This window comes from Equus caballus, chromosome X (genome assembly GCF_041296265.1).
Source record: "Equus caballus isolate H_3958 breed thoroughbred chromosome X, TB-T2T, whole genome shotgun sequence".
NCBI lineage: Eukaryota > Metazoa > Chordata > Mammalia > Perissodactyla > Equidae > Equus > Equus caballus.
In genome coordinates, this window is record NC_091715.1 from 14,600,913 (window position 1) to 14,619,252 (window position 18,340).

At 41.0% G+C, this 18,340-nt stretch overlaps 1 protein-coding gene across 2 annotated transcripts in view; it reads right to left on the reverse strand.

The window, feature by feature from the left end:
* Window positions 1-167: 167 nt before the first annotated feature.
* The window catches only part of ADGRG2 (adhesion G protein-coupled receptor G2), a 113,387-nt gene continuing 95,214 nt past the window's right edge, over window positions 168-18,340 (reverse strand). For both annotated transcript variants that reach the window (XM_005614029.4, XM_070258032.1), the window contains exons 18-29: window positions 17,997-18,153; window positions 16,963-17,106; window positions 16,245-16,367; window positions 15,542-15,587; window positions 15,335-15,438; window positions 14,157-14,278; window positions 12,762-13,030; window positions 9,941-10,040; window positions 9,087-9,370; window positions 6,006-6,107; window positions 4,873-5,025; window positions 168-1,937 (exon numbers count right to left, since the gene is read on the reverse strand). In XM_005614029.4, the coding sequence (XP_005614086.1) occupies window positions 1,753-1,937; window positions 4,873-5,025; window positions 6,006-6,107; window positions 9,087-9,370; window positions 9,941-10,040; window positions 12,762-13,030; window positions 14,157-14,278; window positions 15,335-15,438; window positions 15,542-15,587; window positions 16,245-16,367; window positions 16,963-17,106; window positions 17,997-18,153 (1,789 nt within the window). In that variant the 3' untranslated portion in view covers window positions 168-1,752. The remainder of the gene's footprint in view (window positions 1,938-4,872; window positions 5,026-6,005; window positions 6,108-9,086; window positions 9,371-9,940; window positions 10,041-12,761; window positions 13,031-14,156; window positions 14,279-15,334; window positions 15,439-15,541; window positions 15,588-16,244; window positions 16,368-16,962; window positions 17,107-17,996; window positions 18,154-18,340) is intronic.

Consider the following 18,340-nt stretch of genomic DNA (forward strand, 5'->3'; position numbering starts at 1 on the left):
GAAAAAGAAACCTCAGCAACTGATCTCGTGAGGCAGAACAATCCTTGCTCTAACTTCACAGTCACAGTGTGCCTGCTGTTTGCCAAAAGATGTTACCGTGTGTTCGTCTTAATCAGACCCGTCCAACCGCTTCCATGCCATGCCGCCAGGGAAAGAGATCTCAAACGTTTTCTGTTTGTGAAAGTTCTCAAAGGACTTAATTGCAAATTTATTTTGGCGATTTTAACGTATAAATACAAGACAATTAAATAAATCGGAGAAGAAATATTGCAAAGGCAAATCAGCACTCATGGAAGTGTATTACATTATTACTACAGTTAGTCTGGGATACAACATTCACTTGAAATATATGCAAGGGAACCTTAGGGAAAGACTAAACTAAAGGGTTTTGAAATGTTCCTAATAAGGACATACTTGAGGCACTGCTCAGGCAGCTGTAGGTGGGAAGCCAGATGGACCCTCTATAGCTAGGAGCAATCAGGGTTTGATACATATGGAAACAATAGCATTGCAGGATAGTTCACCATTCCCAGTAGCTGCTCCCTCTTGTCACTATACCCTCGTCAAAACTTGATACCTTTTAGAAAATAATTATAGCTCTGGCTGGGCCAGAGTGTACCAGTCATAACAATCAACAAAGTACCATGCAGTTGTCTTTTAAAGAACAGCAATATGATTATTTTCCTTATATACATCTCTTTTAAAAAGTAATCCTACTCTACTCCCCTTTTCTGAAAGGCTCTGGGGATTTGAGAAGTGGCAGTGTATGTATCTCCTCCACATTCACAATCTTCCTGACATATGGTCTAGATTACAGTTCCATCCCTCTCTGTGGCCAAGGTATTAAGCTAAACATCTTGGTGCAGATTCCATAATCTGATGACTAGGGATGAGGTCAGGAGATGGGTATCGGTATCGGATGCCGTGTATGGTTGTTCAGGTTGTACCCTGCACAAGGGTACATCCAAGAGGGTGAGTGAGTGGGGCTAAAATATGGCCCCCACTCTGTTTGTCAAACCATGAGCCCATGGGGCTGTGTCTGCCCAGTGGGGGCACCTTTTTATAGCTCACTCAAAGGCACTGTATGAGCTAATTGTGGCACTGTCTGCTTACATTTTTCCAGTCTGGCTGGCATCATTATTTCCTGATTTCAGTGACGTTTCTGTATTTCACATCCCATGTAATCTCCAAAAGGAGCTTTAGAATTCACTGAACCAGCAAGGATTTTCTGAATTATCACATTAGACATAACACAACCACAATTCTACAAAGAAATAAATTTACACAGTAGAAAATAAATACAAAAAATGTAGAAGTAAGATTTTTGACATGTGGGTCACTAGAATTTAGCTTATTTACAACAAAGGCATGCACAACTAAACTCACCGACAGGCTGAAGTCAACAGTTCCTTTATCTGATGTTATCAAAGATAACTTAGCCTCTTTAAAATGTGGCTGGAAGTGAACTACTTTTGATTGTTTTTTAAATGAGTCTTATTCTTAGTGTGTTGTTTAAAAGCAATCTTCTTTTAAAATGAAAGATGTGAAACCAAATTGCAAATGTCTAAAAACCATGGTATAATGTCTTGGTTTCCTCTTCTAATAGTAACCATTGCCCTCAATTAGTTTATGCTCCTCCAGAGGTTGCTGAGTATAAAATTAGTTGATTTTCATACATCTCACATTGTGTAAAAGGTAAAATTGGACATATTCACACTCTCAAGCATCATGCTTTGATTTTAGAAAAAGGAATCACATTTGCTCAATAAAGTGTAAACTTCCCCGCTTTGAAGTCCTTCTGAGAGCGATACGGCTTTTGCCATTGCAGGAATCTTCTCTCTCATTAAACATGTGCTGTTTTCCAGTGAAATCATGGAGGCACACGTCTCCATTCTGAACGCTGAAAGAAACACCATTCTTGTCTGTAGAAGCATTCCCTATGTAAGGAGCAACAAAACTGGCGTCATGAAGCATCCACAGAAAGCATTTAAAAAGTAAACTTAAACATCACTTTATTCTTCAGTATGCACACATAGAGTATGTCTTTTAAAAAAATATTTGTGCTATATTGTCATATTTTATTTACTTTTCATTTTTTCCCTAAGGCCACTGAAAGTAGGCAAAACAAACTGGAGAATGATTCAGAAACCAGTTCTCTATGGCAGTTTTTTAAAAAAAAGAAATGGTCAAAATATGAAGCAAAGCAATATATTTGATTTTAAAAGGCCCATTTCCTAACTCTGGGTGAACATATATTGATTTCAAGTAGTAGCATATGTGTAAGATAACCGAGTATAATATTCTGGTCTCCCCCCAAAAGTTCAGGTTAACAGAGATCCCCATACGTCCCCTTACAAGGTTCTCGGTTCTCTAAGATTCCTATAAAATAAAACTCTGTACCAGAGAAACTCAGATCGACAACAGTCATGGCAAGAAAAAATCGTCTCTCACAGGCTAAACCAGCCCCTCTGACCAAATCAGAATAGGACTGATTCCCAAGAGCAAACCACCAATTCTGCCTCAGAGTCCAGGCCAGGGAGAAGCTAGGCATTCTACAGAAATTGTGGTTTGGACCTGGGCCTCTGCTACCCTGAGCAAGCCCTGATTTGGCCGGGGGGGGGGGGGGGGGGGAGGGGGGGCGGTGGCGCAGCTACTGAGACCCTCTAGCTACTTGACACCATCCTTCTGACCATTATACCATTGGAATACAATGTGGAAAGCTGAATAATAAGCCCATTCGTTAGTTCATGCCATAATTATAATAGTAATAACGATTAACAGTGCTGAGAACTTCATCAGTTTCATCTCATTTATCACCCTACGGGATGGGTGCTATTATTAGCCCCATTTCACAGATGATGGAAAGGTTTCAGAAATTAAGCTTTGTTCAAAGTTACATGGCTCAGAAATAAAGGAGTCAACGTGTGATGTTTCTTCCAAACTGTGACTTGGGGCCTCGTGTACCAAGTGAGATGGCTGCTGGTACCCAAGCCTCTAAGACATAACTGAAATATGTACTATTCACCCAAACTAGGTGGTTAACATAGCTCCATTTCTGGGCACAGCTCAAATAGGGCATGTGACTGTCTGAGGCAGCTGCCCTGAGCTAGGCATTTTGGTGCAGGAACAATCTGACCTGGTATCATAAACAAACCATTAAACTTCCAGCTGCTTTTTTCAAATTGCCTATCCCATTCCTCATCCATCCCAGATCCTGGTGTGCAGACTGGGGAGTTAGGGATGTCTGTCTGACGCCTCTGGTACATGGCATTAAACACTTGGCCATTTTGGTGGCCTCAAATGCACCCCCACCCCCACTGCCAGCCATCAAAAATAGCTGTGTCAAATCGGCCATGTCAAACACCTGTGCAAAATGTGCTGCTTCCGTCAAATCTGACTGTCCAAAGGATGGCAGCATATTGATAGGCTAGGCAAGTGAGCCTTCATCTTTGAGTTCTTTCTAGAATATGGAAAAATCTGGCTGTAAGAGCCCCAAACACTTTTATCCAAGCCGGTAGGCTTTACTGATATGTTGTGATTCTGAGGCTTCTTGATGACTTACCTCACACCTCTGATTTCCCTACTTTGAACTTACTTTCTCACACTAACTTATTAACTAGCCTTGATTGCCACTGCCTCTACTCTGTTTACCTACATTGAGTCATTCCTGATATAGCCATTTGGCACAGAACCCAGAGCTCTCCCTCTAGTATCTATAGTAAAGAGCTAAGGCCACATGGCAGCTGTTTCTCATACAGCAGTGGTTCTCAACAAAGGGGAAGGGGGCAATTTTACCCCCCAGGGGACATTTTGCAATGTCTGAAGACATTTTTGGTTGTCATAACTGAGGGTGAATGGGTGGGTGCTACTGGTATATGGTGGGTGGAGACCAAGGATATTGCTAAACATCCCCAAATGCACAGGACAGCCCCCACAACAAAGAGTTATCTAGCCCCAGATGTCAATTGTGCCGAGGTTGAGAAACCTTGATTTAGAGGCATCCTGTTGTATTTTAAAAGTCTATGCAAACCAACAGGACCTCCCATCTTTGGGCGGTTGGAAAACTATCTGGCAGGTGTATGAACCTTCTCACAAATTTATTTGAATTTGTCATGAAAATAACTAATATCCTCAAATAATGAATAAAGGCAAATTCTCCAGGGAAGGAGAAAGTATACTAGCGGAATTTAAGTTTTTATAAAAATGCAAAAGATATATTAAGAAGATAGAAATAGATAAGCTTTTATGAGGCATGAACAGCCCCAGTCTTATGAAAGAAAACATACTGGAAGTTTTAGCTAGAAATGTCAGAATTAGTGAGTAAAGGAGGTGTGGCAGCAATAATCTGTTCATATATTGGTGACATATATGGTCACCAATACTGGTCACAATTCATCATTCAGTATTTTATATATCCATGGGGATTTGGGCACTGTCACAAGGCAGCCACACTGTGGAAAAGAATGAACAAACGTGACAGGCAAAAAATAGGAAGGTTTAAAAGTGTTGAAGATGTGTATGAGTATAGATGTACTAAAAATCCATATAGTCTTATCAGCTATTTTAGGCACTGCTTGCACAGAAATAGCACAGCACTGAAGTCCTTGGGCAATACTTAAATCAGGATTTGCAGCGTTAAAACTTTTAGGTCATCATCCATTCCCATCATGAAAAACAAAATCTTAAAAAAAGAAAACAAAACAATTGTTCTGGTATTTGCTCTAAAATGAATCAATTTGGATTAATAAACTTTCTCTTTTATAAGGGAACCACATTTTGATCCACTAGTCATATATGTAATTATTCACTCTGCTTAGCAAAAATGCCATTAAAGGATAAAACTAGCTTGAGAAATCCTATATTGAGACATACCATTCCCGCTCGAGAGTCCTGAGCAGTCGTTATTCACTAGCAGCGTGGTGGAGTGGGTGGAGTTGCTGTTCGACTGTAAGGAATTTGAAGAGCTGGACACTCCTTGGTTTACAGTCTGCTTCTTTAAACCGTTAGTAGCAGTTTTACTCCAGTCTACAGCAGAATAAGCATTACAGGAAAACAAGGGGAATGTTGAAGCTCAAATACAAGAGACAGAGTGTGACCCCCTCTAGCAACTGATCTCTCACTTCCAGATCTTACAGAGAAATCACACATCTCACAAGTGGGTGTGATAAAATGTATTTTCATTTATGACCATATACATTTTTCCTTTAAATGATTGCCTGCTTAAAAGTTACCTATATTCTCTTGGAACTAAAGGCCAAGCTAATTTGATTGTGTCTATAAATATCCACTGAATTAGGTAGTACTTCAGAGCCAAGGACTGTCTTCACAAGAAGACAAATCGACTGTGTTGTGATGACTAATGGTTCTTAAATCCAAGCAAATGATTGAACTATATATACTGCCATTTTCTGAGTACAGATCTTATGCAACCAGATCTTTGAAATACTGCAAAGGTTGTATTCATACAAAAAGAATTTAGGTTTTCAAACAGCACTTCATTTTTCTTATTTTCTTAAAAATGAGCTATTTGCTCTACAACTCAGTAGGACATACCTGGAAAAAAACTTCAAAACAACCAAATGTATGCTAAAGCTTATATACAAAGCCTGGCCCAGTAACAAATTAAGCAACTTACAACCAAGACCTGTGGAGAAAAGGTTGAGTCAAGACTTAAAAAGTTATGAAGGTAAATATTAAGAATTACTTTGGGTAAATGGAAAACGAGCTCAAAAGGAAATAAATTCTAAAAATTTCACTGTTGCCTCATTCAAGAAGCAGCCAGCCCATTAATTCTATTGCTCACTAAGTTCCCAGAGATGAGTAATTATTTTTTAATTCACTAGGTTTTTTCCCTAGTGTTCATAACCGAAATTTTCTGTTGGGCAGGTTCCGTTCATTGATTTCCAGATCTGATAGCTCTTTGGCACTGATTACTTTGGATCTTAACTTATACAATGTTTTCCTCAAGATTTAAGAGAAGGAGAAAAAGTAAGGTAAATCTTTACCAGAATTTTCAGCCAGCCGTAACTTTCCACAACAAAGATACCGCCTCCATTGCTTTCTGACGTTCTCTTTTGCTACACAGTAAAAGATGAATATGAAAAATCCTATAGGGAAAAAAAACCCATAACACAATGAGTTCCAAACTGAGACTTGAATGTCTTGAGTTTGCTTTGCACAAAAGATAACATCTTTGGCAGCTATAGGCAAAGTGAAATTTTGCAAATTGAAAAAAAGTCCAAAGCCCTGGGAAAATTTGCTACTGAAAGGCACCCTAGAAGGACTCTTTTTGTAAGATAAAAAATACTTATGAAAGGAATGATTACTCCATATTTCCAAAATTAAACTCACTGTCTCTCCTCTCACATCTTGTCCTTAGCTTTCCCTATCTTTGGAAGTACAAGCCATCCACCCAGGATGCCAGCTGGTACCTAGGCTTCTACCTGTCCACCCATCTGTATTTATAATCAATTTCCAAGTTTTGTCAGTTGCCATCTCCTCTGTTAGTCTCACATCCCTCATCCCTCACTACTCCTCTCCAGCCCACAGCCTTGTCCCTTGCCTGAGCCTTCCCTTCTCCTTCCCTAGCCTGGGGCACTGCAGTCACTCCTTGTCTGCCTTCCACTTTCCCTCTAACCTGCTCAAGGAAATTCTCCACTGGCATCCAGGCCAAGAAGAGGGCAACACTACAGACTTGAAGCGGCCCCCAGGCTTCGCCTGCCACCTACCTCTGTCCAGGTCAGGCAGGCACAGGGCTCCCACACAGCCCCATTGCTAACACTCCTCAAGGTTTTTGCCAATAAATATTTGCTGAATGAATGGATGAATTCTGAGTTCTCCCTCTCCCCAACCCCCAACCTATCTACTTTAAAATCTTCATTTTAAAATATCAGGTTTGCTTCTAGTCGGGTACCCATTCCCATCCCAAGGACTGATGTCTTGACTACTGCACACCTTTGTTCATTTGCCACCCTGGGTGGCTACCCTCGGTTGCATTAGGGGAGAAACAACGTGTATGAGTGAGATGAAAATGGGGTTCCCAAGTCCCAAATCAGAACCTGCACACCTGTCTCCTTTAATCACCCCCAAAGCCCTGTGAATTAGGCATTGTCTCCTTTTATAACTGAAGCAATACACTCCTTCTATCCATTCATATTCTAATGAGAAGACATTCTGGGGAAAGGAAGAGAAAGAGGCAGGTTCAGTTTCCACACGAAATATGTGAGAGTAGGTACCTTGCTTTCCTGTTTAGGATTAGTGTGATTTGGGCAGGTATTTTTTTCTCTTAAAGTGTCTCTTACTTTCACAGGACACTGTTGGCAAATAAAACTTTTCTCTTTAATAGTAGTATAACACCTGGATATACCAATTGTAGGTAAAAATGAACAACTGTATGTAACCAACAAGCATATTAACTGGCTTCCTCCAAATAAGAACCGATAGCCAAATTAGGCATTTCAATTCCATCTCAGGTTGGAGTTTCTTTGAAAACCAGCAACATGATCTATTCCTTGACCTACCTACAGGAGGATGCTATGGAAGCTAACAGCAAATGGAAAAAATGAAAACAAGCAGATGAGAATGCAATTAAAAGGCATCCCAACGAGGATTTGAAATAAAAGGAAACCAAGGGACATGAACTGTTATTGTAATGTAAACCTATTAGCCTGTTCAGCTTCTAATGTCAAAGTACTTCCATTAAAAATTAATCACTTGGGGGGGCCAGCCCGGTGGCGCAGTGGTTAAGTTCGCACGTTCCACTTCTCAGCGGCCCGGGGTTTGCCGGTTCCAATCCCAGGTGCGGACATGGCACCACTTGGCATGCCAGGCTGTGGTAGGGGTCCCACATATAAAAAAAGTAGAGGAAGATGGGCACGGATGTTAGCTCAGGGCCAGGTTTCCTCAGCAAAAAGAGGAGGACTGGCAGTGGTTAGCTCAGGGCTAATCTTCCTCAAAAAAAAAAAAAAATCACTTGGGGCCAGCTCGGTGGTGTAGAGGTTAAGTTTGTGCACTCAGCTTCAGTGGCCCAGGGTTCACCAGTTGAGATCCCAGGCATGGACCTATGCACTGCTTATCAAGGCATGCTGTGGCAGGTGTCCAACATATAAAATAGAGGAGGGTGGGCACACATGTTAGCTCAGGGCCAATCTTCCTCAGCAAAAAGAGGAGGATTGGTGGCAGATGTTAACTCAGGGGTAATCTTTCTCAAAAACAAAAATTAATCACAGCTGGGTCAGCCTGGTGTCCTAGTGGTTAGGTTCACATGCTCTGCTTCGGCGGCCTGGGGTTCAAGGGTTCAGATCCTGGGTGTGGACCTACACACCGCTCATCAACCCATGCTGTGGTGGCGTCCCACATACAAAATAGAGGAAGATTGGCACAGATGTTAGCTCAGGGCCAATCTTCCTCACACACACAAAAATTAATCACAGCTGACAAGTTTTATAACACTGAGCTAAAAGAACTAGTAATTTGCTTTTCTAAAGAATACCAAGAGGATTCCTAAATGACTTGCAGCTGGACTTTATTAACAATGGGAAGTGCAGAAGCAGAGGGCGACACACAGAGCCTGCCCCTTTCCTGCTGCATGTCCCAGCAGACCAACTTCTCAGGATTAGCCACTGGGCCAGGCTGCTGCCACTTGGGTCTGTCTATTGACTTGACATTTATCATTGTCTTCAACTGAAACACAGAGCTACTAGGTCCGAGTGGTGAGACCTCACAGGGACATTTATGGTATGTACACTTTTCTGTATGCATGTTCTACTTCAGTAAAAAGTGAAAAAATACAGAAGGTGAGGAACCAAGTGAAGGAAGAGTAATTGACTCTCCCAGAAAGAGCTCCTGGCAGGTTCCCTTCAATATGTTCTCTCCAAGGAGATAATGATGGATAGGAAGAAAAAAGTACCACTTCTTGAATTTAGTGGATGCCTTTCTTCCAAGGATCTCAAAACACCCTTTCTCAAAGATAAATCTGTTTTTCAGTGCATATATCTTAAACTACTAAATAAGCCACTTTGCAGATAACTTTTAGTAGCAATATTTTTAAGTTCAACTGGCATCATTCAGTGTGCTGTACAGCTTACCTTGTAAGGTGTTAAAGATGGCAAAGAGATACATGAAGGTGACGTTAACTGGTCCCCAGGCAAAGAAGGCAAAACCCCAAGTAATTCCCAGTAAAAACGTAAGGCCAGCAACGCTTCTGAGGTCTTGAATACTGGTTTTTCGCTGAGCTCCCAATTGCTTCTTCTTTTTAATTCGACAGAGCTGAACCAGGACTACAATGAACATGCTGACGTTCAGCAAAAATATCACACAGAAATATCCTACAACCGTAATATAGAATACAGCATTGCTGTTGATCCAGCAACTGGAATTTGGGGGGCAGAAAACAGGGGAAAACATATTACAACGCTGAAATATGGTTCAAAATGATACAATGAAAATCTATATCACTTTACTGAAATATTTCCTACAAGTACAAAAGAGAAAAAAAGATAAAGCCACTGTTTTCCAGAACCATTTATAGCTCTAGGAAAAAAAATCGAAGAGAGTTAGTTTATTTAAGGACACTTGGTGATTGAAGGTATTTAAAAAATATTCTTTGAAAATATTCAGGATTTTACCCCCTTGAACTCCTAGTTACTCTATTCCATGAATCTTTACTAATATAATGTAGCTGGTATTTCATTTTTATTAGAGACTTATGAAAGTATTTTCGAAATACTTCTTTCTAACTTGTTTCTTGAATACTTAAGTAGTAGCACAACATTTCCAACTAGCTTATCTCATTACATATATAACTGTGAAGCCAGCTGTAAATGTTCCTGGATTTTATTAGGATGAGAGCTGGAGTTGATATGCTGATTAGATCCTCCACTTTCTTGGAGAATTTTGTTTTCCAGTTCACTTAACATTCCCTTGGGGGCTTTGTACTCACAAGTCATCGGGCGAGCCATTGGGGAATTTCCCATAGGATCCAAGCCCATAGTTATCTGGGGATATAATCAGGACAATGGTCACAACCACAGCTGGTACCCCTGGAAGATGGGAAACACTGGTCACACACAGTTCTAATAACCAAAGGTGGTGAGAAGAAAGAATAAAGATCATGTTCTATTTCATTCTAGTAGCAGAGACTGGTGAGCTGTTCAGCAAACCCAATTTCTTTTCCTTCTTGGCACATGGCTAGACATCTCCCAGCCTCCCTTGCAGCTAGGTGTGTGTGGCTACATGACTTCTTGGCCAATGAGATATGGTGGAGCCAGAAGTGATTGGCTCCACCTCTAGGCCTGTCCCATAAAAACCTCCTGTGAGATCCTCTACTCTCTTTTCTCCCAAATTCAGGGCAACCTTGGAAGCCCTGTCTTGAGGCAGAGTCTCTAGCAGCTTGGATCCTGAATAACTGCAAGACCAAAGACCCCTCTGTTTCTGCTAACTGGATTGTGCATGAGTGAGGAATTATCTTCTCCTGAGATTTCAGGGTTTGTCTGCTACAGCAGCTAGTGTTACCCTTAACTTATACACATCTGGAATGTAATTTTAAGAGTCAAGTGGCAGGCAAAGTGAAGGACTCCAAACTGTAAACCAAATAGTCAACATACTAGGGTTATCAATCTTTCATTATGAACCAAAAGTCCTCAATTGACTATCTGGAACCCATTGATGGACTGAGGAGCCTGACCTGGTTGATTTGGGGGTGGTGACTGCCACTATGCTAGCTCTTTCAAGGGCCCGTGGGCACTTCTGCTAAGAGGAAACACAATGGGAAGGCTCCTCCCAGCTTAAAATGGCTGGGAAGGCATCCTTCTCATCCCTCCACCCCATCACCTCCCCCCCACCCCACGCTGACACCACACACTGTACACAGAGACCACCCTGACATCCAGTCCCAAGGCTGTGGTAAATAAAAAACAATTCCTTCTCACAGAGAGGTTGAGGTGCCTGGTATGATCTAACATAATATTTCATTTAATTCTTTTATATTTGTACCTTTTGGAGACACTGGCATATGACTTCCTAAGTGAGACACTTTCCAAAAACTAAAATATTGGAAGTGTGGATTTTGTCCTTGACATGGGAGTCCAACCTTTCAGGCATCTACAAAAAAGATAGAATCTGTACCCAGTGTCAGAAGCAGTGACTTATTTTTCTGGGAAGAAGTGACTTATCTTTCTGGAAAGGTGGTATTCCGTTATTCTTCACAAAAATATAATGACAGGAGGGTAACAAGGGTAACAAAGGGTCTTCAATCCTGTTGTGTAGGGAATATGTGAAAGAAATATTTAGCCTGAAGAATAGGAGGGAGCCTGGGAGGAATGGTGGCTGTCATATAGTGGAAGGGATATGCATAAGAAATCAGACAGCCAGGCTCGGCTGTTCTTGAAGCTGTGTAAATTGGGATAAATCACGTCATCACTTTGAGCTGGTTTCTTTACCTGATGTTAGCAATAACTGCCTTGCTAACCTTACTGGCTTGTCATTCACGGAGTTACTTGTGTGAAAATGCATTGAAAAATAGGGCATCATACATAATGTTAAATATTACTTGTGGAAAATCTAAAGGACTCTGGCAGAAGAGGTTATCAGCTTATTATTTTTTTGCTTGAGAGAGCAAAACCAAGACCCTGATTAAGTGCCACCAGGGAGCCAAATGAACTTATTGGAAAAACAGAACTGTAGAGCTTTAGAAAGTGGTTATTGGCTGCTTTGTAAGGTATCAAACACAAGACAACTGGCCCCAAATGGAGTTGCTTACCAAGCTCCACATCACCAAACCAAGACTTAGTTACATTTTCATCTCTTTCAGAAATGGAATCTTAAACCAGCCAATCAGGAATCGTCTGATCGTCACTATGAGGTAATCCACCTGATAGATCCCTGCTGTCCCCTAAAGGAAGGTGACCTTGCAATAACCGGCCCAGTTTTTTGCTAGTATAACTTCCTTGTTCCTGCTCCCTTTTGCCTATAAAAGTCTTTCACTTTGTACAGCTCCTCAGAGCTCCTTTCTGTCTGCTAGATTGGATGCTGCCCAATTCATGAATTGCTGAATAAAGTCAATAAGATCTTTAAAATTTACTCAGTTGAATTTTGTTTTTCAACAAAGGTAATGAGCTCCTCAATAAAAGAAGTGTTCAAGCAGAGGTTAGATTATCTTTAGTCAAGGATAAATCAAGTCGAGGAGGCTCCTACAATTGGGGAGTTGAATGAAGAAACCTTCAAGATCTTTGGAGAGTCTAAAACTTTGTGACCCACCGCCCACAGGTGGCATGCTCTGAAATATTGTGCCAGTGTGATGATGAAGTTAATTAGGTTTTATCTGTACATTCTCTCACTTTGCCTTTCTGAGCATTCTGTCATATGTGTGTGATATCTGGGAGGTACAGAACAGAGGGAGGCTAGCTGGGAGCTCGGGGACTGAGAGTTTGGCCTCATTATCACCAAGCTAAATTTTTCAATTCATTTAGCACCTTTCTGTGTACCGGCCCCAATTCTAATTGCTGGAGATACAAAGAAGATTCATAGCCCCAACCTCAAAGGGTTTTATGTTCATAACCAATCCAGGGGAAATATACAGGTGTTCTAGAAAGAGACTTGACAAGGTTGCTCTTTGGGAAGTGCAACACGTAAGAAGAATAGAGCTGTTTTAGAAACCCACCAAGTGTGACCTGCTTCATCGTTGTCTCTACCTGATTAAAAACCAAAACACTGGAGAAAAAGCAGAGAAAGCCCAGGCAATGTGCAAGCAAAATTATACATACCCCAACCGACAATGCAGAATTTAAGGATGTATTTTCGGATGTAAGTATTAAACACTTTGACGAGGGCCAGGTACATATGGAATGCTTCCAGTCCCATCCATGTGAATGAAACCAAGAGAAAATAATGCAGAAATACAGCCACTGAGATGCAGAGGCCTCGCATGTCATACAGAGCAATCCACGAGTCCAAGAGGAACACCAGGTTCAGCAGGAGCAGAGCTGCACACAGCTGAATGAGGATTTTGGAAGGGTAATCCCTCCGGATCTTTCTAAAAGGAAAGGACAAGAGAAGAATTAGCATCACATTCTGCCAACCCTTCTGTGAGCATATCTGAGTTCTAAGCAATTTAGTGTTATTCTTTGTTAAACATCTACATGCATAAACTTCCTTTCTTTGAGTGCATGTGTGTATTGTGTGGGAGGACATCAAAACCAACAATTAACAACAACAAAGGAAAAATCTAAACAGAATCATCTATGATAATCATATGGGACATTCGTTTATGTTTCTGTGGAACTTTTTACATGCTGACTGTTGACCCATCCTTTTAAATAGTTTGTCGTGGAATCTACTGAGCACCCACCCCTATTTCTCCCAAGCTACTTTGAGAAGCATTGCTGCTGCTTCTCATATAATAGGCTCCTATATTCAGATCTTTAAAACACAGCCAGACTTCCCTATTATCTTATGTTTTTAGTTAAAATGAGATCATGGAAAGAAGAGTTTAAACTATAGCTAAATGAAACAGCCATAGGAAAATACAGCTAATTGATGACATGTACATGTTTATGTGTGTGTGAAATTAGATCTGGTGAAATCATTCTGAGTAATGGCTGGCCTTAGGTAATTTAGTCTCATTATTAAAATTTCCAAAGGCCCACTAGAAGATCTGTAGTCACAGCTGGACCCTAAGTTTGGCACTGAAAGTAAATTTGTGCATTTTCTGATCAGTGTCCAAAATCTAAATCCCAGAACTTACATATACATATTGTTTCATTTAGTTAATGTAGTAAAAGTGCCTATTTCCTCCTTTTCCAATGGAGTTTGTTGGAATTCTCCCCTAAAAGTGACCAAAGGGACCCTTCTGGTAGGCCAAGAAGGAGATGCTATTATTTGGAATGTCATTCTTCCTTTGACCAACAAGGTCAGCTAGGTACCAGGCATCATTCTGGAGCACAGAGATGAGTAAGACACAACCCTTGCCTTCAGTGAGTGCACAGACTAGTGGAAGGAAGCAAGTACATAAATCAAAAAGTCCCATGACGTTTTAAGGTGGCCCCACTAGATGGGTGGACAGGATAAGGTAGGCTGAGGAGTGTGCTTAATCAATACACTTTAGCAATGGAGGTGAGCACTGCGTCCCATAATCCAAGTTTCCAGTTGTGGATACTCACTCAAAGGCTATGTAGGTTACAAGAGTAACTGACAGAAAAATTGATGAAAGCCCACAACCAATATATGTGATAAACGTCAAAGCCATCATCTGAGCAGGTGGCAAGGATGTTCGAGATAGGTCCTGAAAAATAAAATATTGCTTTCAAGACCTTTTTTTTTTTTTTTGGTGAGGAGATCATCACTGAGCTAACATCTATTGCCAATCTTCCTCTTTTTGCTTGAGAAAGATTGTCACTGAACTAACATCTGAGCTAATCTTCCTATATTTTGTATATGGGACACAACCACAGCATGGCTTGATGAGCAGTATGTAGGTCCACACCCAGGATCCAAACCAACAAACCCCAGGCTGCTGAAGTGGAGCGCCCGAACTTAACCACCACACCACCAGGCCAGCCCCATCAAGACCAAATATTTTTAAATAAATAAAAGGGTCATGATTTATATTTATTGACTGTTCTAAGTGCCCATTCATAGTTTGTTCAGCAAATCTACAAGGTATGCACAATTATTACCATCATGTAAAGATAATGAAACTGAGGCCCACAGAGGTTAAGTAATTTGCCCAAGGTTACACAGCGAGGAAGTGGAGAAGCCAGGATCCAAATTCAGGTCTGGCTGATTCCAAAGCCCATGTTCTTGATCATTGCATTATGGTGCACTAGAAAAGCACTGGGCTACGAGCCTAAAGACTTGAATTTGGCTCCTGGCTCTTACATTTCTTAGTTCTATGACTGTGGACAATTACCTAACAAATGAGTCTTAATTCTGACTTCATTAAAGTAACAATAACAACACCCCATTCTGCCTATCTTGTAGGACTGTCGTGAATATTAAATAAGATCACTTATGCAGTGTTTTACAAAATTTTAAAGTGCATTGCAAACTAAACAGTTTTTATTACCCATTTTAATCTGAATTCCCTAGCCCACCTAGCTACTTAAAAAAGAAAACAGTAAGTGTAAAAATAGAATGTGTAAAAATACTTCCATGTTGAAATATTTTCCTTTAAGTACATTTGCTTATTAGAAGAGTAAGTTCATTGGTTTATAACTTTGCCACAATATCATGATATCTGTGGGTCTATCAAAGTCATCCATCAGATTAGATATCATGGTATGATGCCCAGCTACCCCTCAGACCCAGAATCCAAGGCCAAGTAGTGCGGGAATATTACCAATAGGACGCCGAAGCTTGTGAGGTGGCTACAGGTACAGATGGTTTCATTCAGCCTCCTGTCTTTGACAGAGCAGCCATCAGATGACCAGCCTCCTCTACCACCTGTTGGCATTGGGAAGAATATCTGTCCCATTAGCAAGGCCACAGCACCAATGACCCTCCCCCATCCACTCAAGACTTTGAAAAAGTTATAACTGGAACATACCATTTCTGCCCAAATCCCAAAATACACATCTTACTGTTAAGTCATCCTGCAGTAAAAAGATAAATTACAAATGATTAATTTGCTGAACTGAAAAAACTGAAAAGCAATTTGGAAAAAATACTATGATATTTTTCATTTCAGAATCTCATTCTTGATTTTTTGGAGAGTTATTTTATACTGGTCCCTAGAAGCAAGTGAGTCTCCTATCGGTTAGCACTTCTTAAACTCAGCAATCGTGCATAGTAATCATCCCGAGACCTTGTTAAAATGCATATTCTGATTCAGTGGATCCGGGGTGGGGCCTGAGAGTCTGCATTTCTAGCAAGCTCCCAGGTGATGCTGATGCTGTGGGTCTGCAGACCACACTTTGAGTAGTGAGGTCATAGATGCCGCTCAATATGAACTGAACTGAGAGAGATTTTCTCTTTGGAGGTGAGAATCAGAGCAGCAGCCACAGATCTAAATGCATGGAAATTCAGCAATTGACAAGAGCTTGCTTTTGCACTGCTCCTTCTTAGAAATTAGGTGGTCAATTATTAGGCAGGCTAAAACCCAATGGAGTGACTACATGATTCTAGTCTTACATACTGCCCTGACTGAATTTAAGGTTCTGCTAGATCTGCCTTTTTCAGGCCAAGTCTTACAGGCATACTTTGCACAAGGTGTTTCTGGTCAATGTCCAGACCAGACTGGCCTCTCCCACCTGGCTCGGGTCGATGTGCTTTAATGTAACCGTTACATTTCTTGTCAAGTTCTTGACAGTCAGGTTCGCAACACTGGAGGATATGACGTAGCTGATCAGAGAGAGGTTCTCCAGGGCAGGGTCCTAGCACACCCACGAATCAACAAGAAGGCAGGGGAAAAAGAAACGTTATCAAAGAGTTTGAGAGCTAGAAGGGACCCTAAAGACTGTTTATACAACCTAGTCAGAAACTGAGGGTCAGGGAGTAAAGTGACTTTCCCAAGGAGCAGAGCTTGTTCCACTACACGATGCTCTAAATACTGAGTTAAATTTCACAGATTGACACAACAGGACCCTCATGAATCTCAAAAGGAACATAGCATTAAGCCATTTAAGCTGTCTGTCCTTGAGCAAGTTACTTAACCTCTCTGTGTCTCCATGTCCTCGTCTGTAAATGAAGATAACAGTTTAATAGTTCCTCCCTCACAGGGTTGTTAAGAGGATTAGAGTTAACATTTGTAAGTGCTTAGAATAGTGCTCAACAATTGGTAAATGCTATGCAAGTGTCAGTAATTGTTATCATAACCAGCATCATTAGGTTCTGTTTAAAAATAAACTGCAGTTTTTCAGCAATTCATTTGACTTATTGCACACTTAAGAATATGTGAGACCTAAAAGAAACAAAATGCCCCCACCCACAAATAAAACCCGAACCAAAAGCAGTTCGTGGCAACTTTACCTGAAACAGGGCAGGTGTTTCAAAAAAGTTGAACTGAACCCTGGAAGCCAGCTCCACATCATTAGCTGGTAAATTACTCATCAGGGATGAAGGCAGAGTAATAACGCCAATACTATTCTCAGGAGCCTGAGTTTCCAGAGAAACCTGAAAATCAAGTAAAAGATAATAAAATTGTCTGGGGTCAGTGCAATGAAGAGATGGAAAACACTACAACTAATTAAGCTGGAGGATCCTTTGTAAGGGCATTTATCTGTGGTGTCTCTGTGTAAAATCAGTTCTTCTTCCATTTCTCTGATTGCTGTGAAACTAGAGAGGACGTGGAATAGGGAGATGAGGCCTGAGAGCAGGAAGGGAAACATATTAAGGATACACAGAAACAGTCAGAAAGTGCAGGATATTACATGTCAATTGTATCTCAATAAAGCTGGGGAAAAAAAGAAAAAGTGCAGGATAACTGCAGAGCCCAGAGACCACAGCAGCAGACACATCAATTTGGTGACCTGTTAGGGCAAAGTCTTCATAGAACCACATGCACTAGACTTGTAAAGGGAAGACTATAAAAATTAAATTAAAAGGCAAGACTTGGTTTTACTTGGGCATTTCCAGCCCCCAATTCCTCTAAGAGTTGGATAGAAAACACTAGAAGTGGGATTGATATTCAGTCCCACTAGTCACACCAGGGTAGTCATAACGCTTGTTAAAATACTGAAGTGGGTTGATGAGTAGCTGATGTTCCCGCTCTCTCCCAACTGCCTAGACCCCTCCGCTGGACACCTCCCCCATTTCACCCCCACCCGAAACTTCCACAATCCAGCTGCTAAAGGGTTAACACTGGGAGCAACAAGGACCTCTGAGATCCTGCTCCAGCCAAGACCAATGTCCTCTTTTTGATTCTGTGCTGCCTCATTGTTCTAGATGTTAAATATTTTGAACATCACCCCTGACTATAAGCAGTAATCGCCTCAATCATGAAGTGCACAGGGACTACAGTCATATACAAGAAAAGGCTTTTTCCACAATAAATTAGGAGGTACCTGAAGATTTTCAGGGTCTTGGGCAGCAAAGGTAGTAGTGTCGAAATTACTGGCATTCACTCTTATCACGGCCAGAGCCAAAGAAGGGGAGGTTAAACTTATGGTCTTGGTTGAAAAATTCAGCTGTAAGCCAATGTCATCCACTACTTTCAGCAATCTGTAAAGATAAGTGGCAGTTCACATTCAGCACTCCCACTTTGTTCTCCCCATTCTAAGAGGAATATAGAGTAGCAACTTAGCAAATCATTATGAACCTCATACATGGGAGAAAAATACTTGGCTATAATTAATCATGTAAGAAGCATCGTTATCATTAGAGGGTCCCCTCTCATGACCATGTGTGT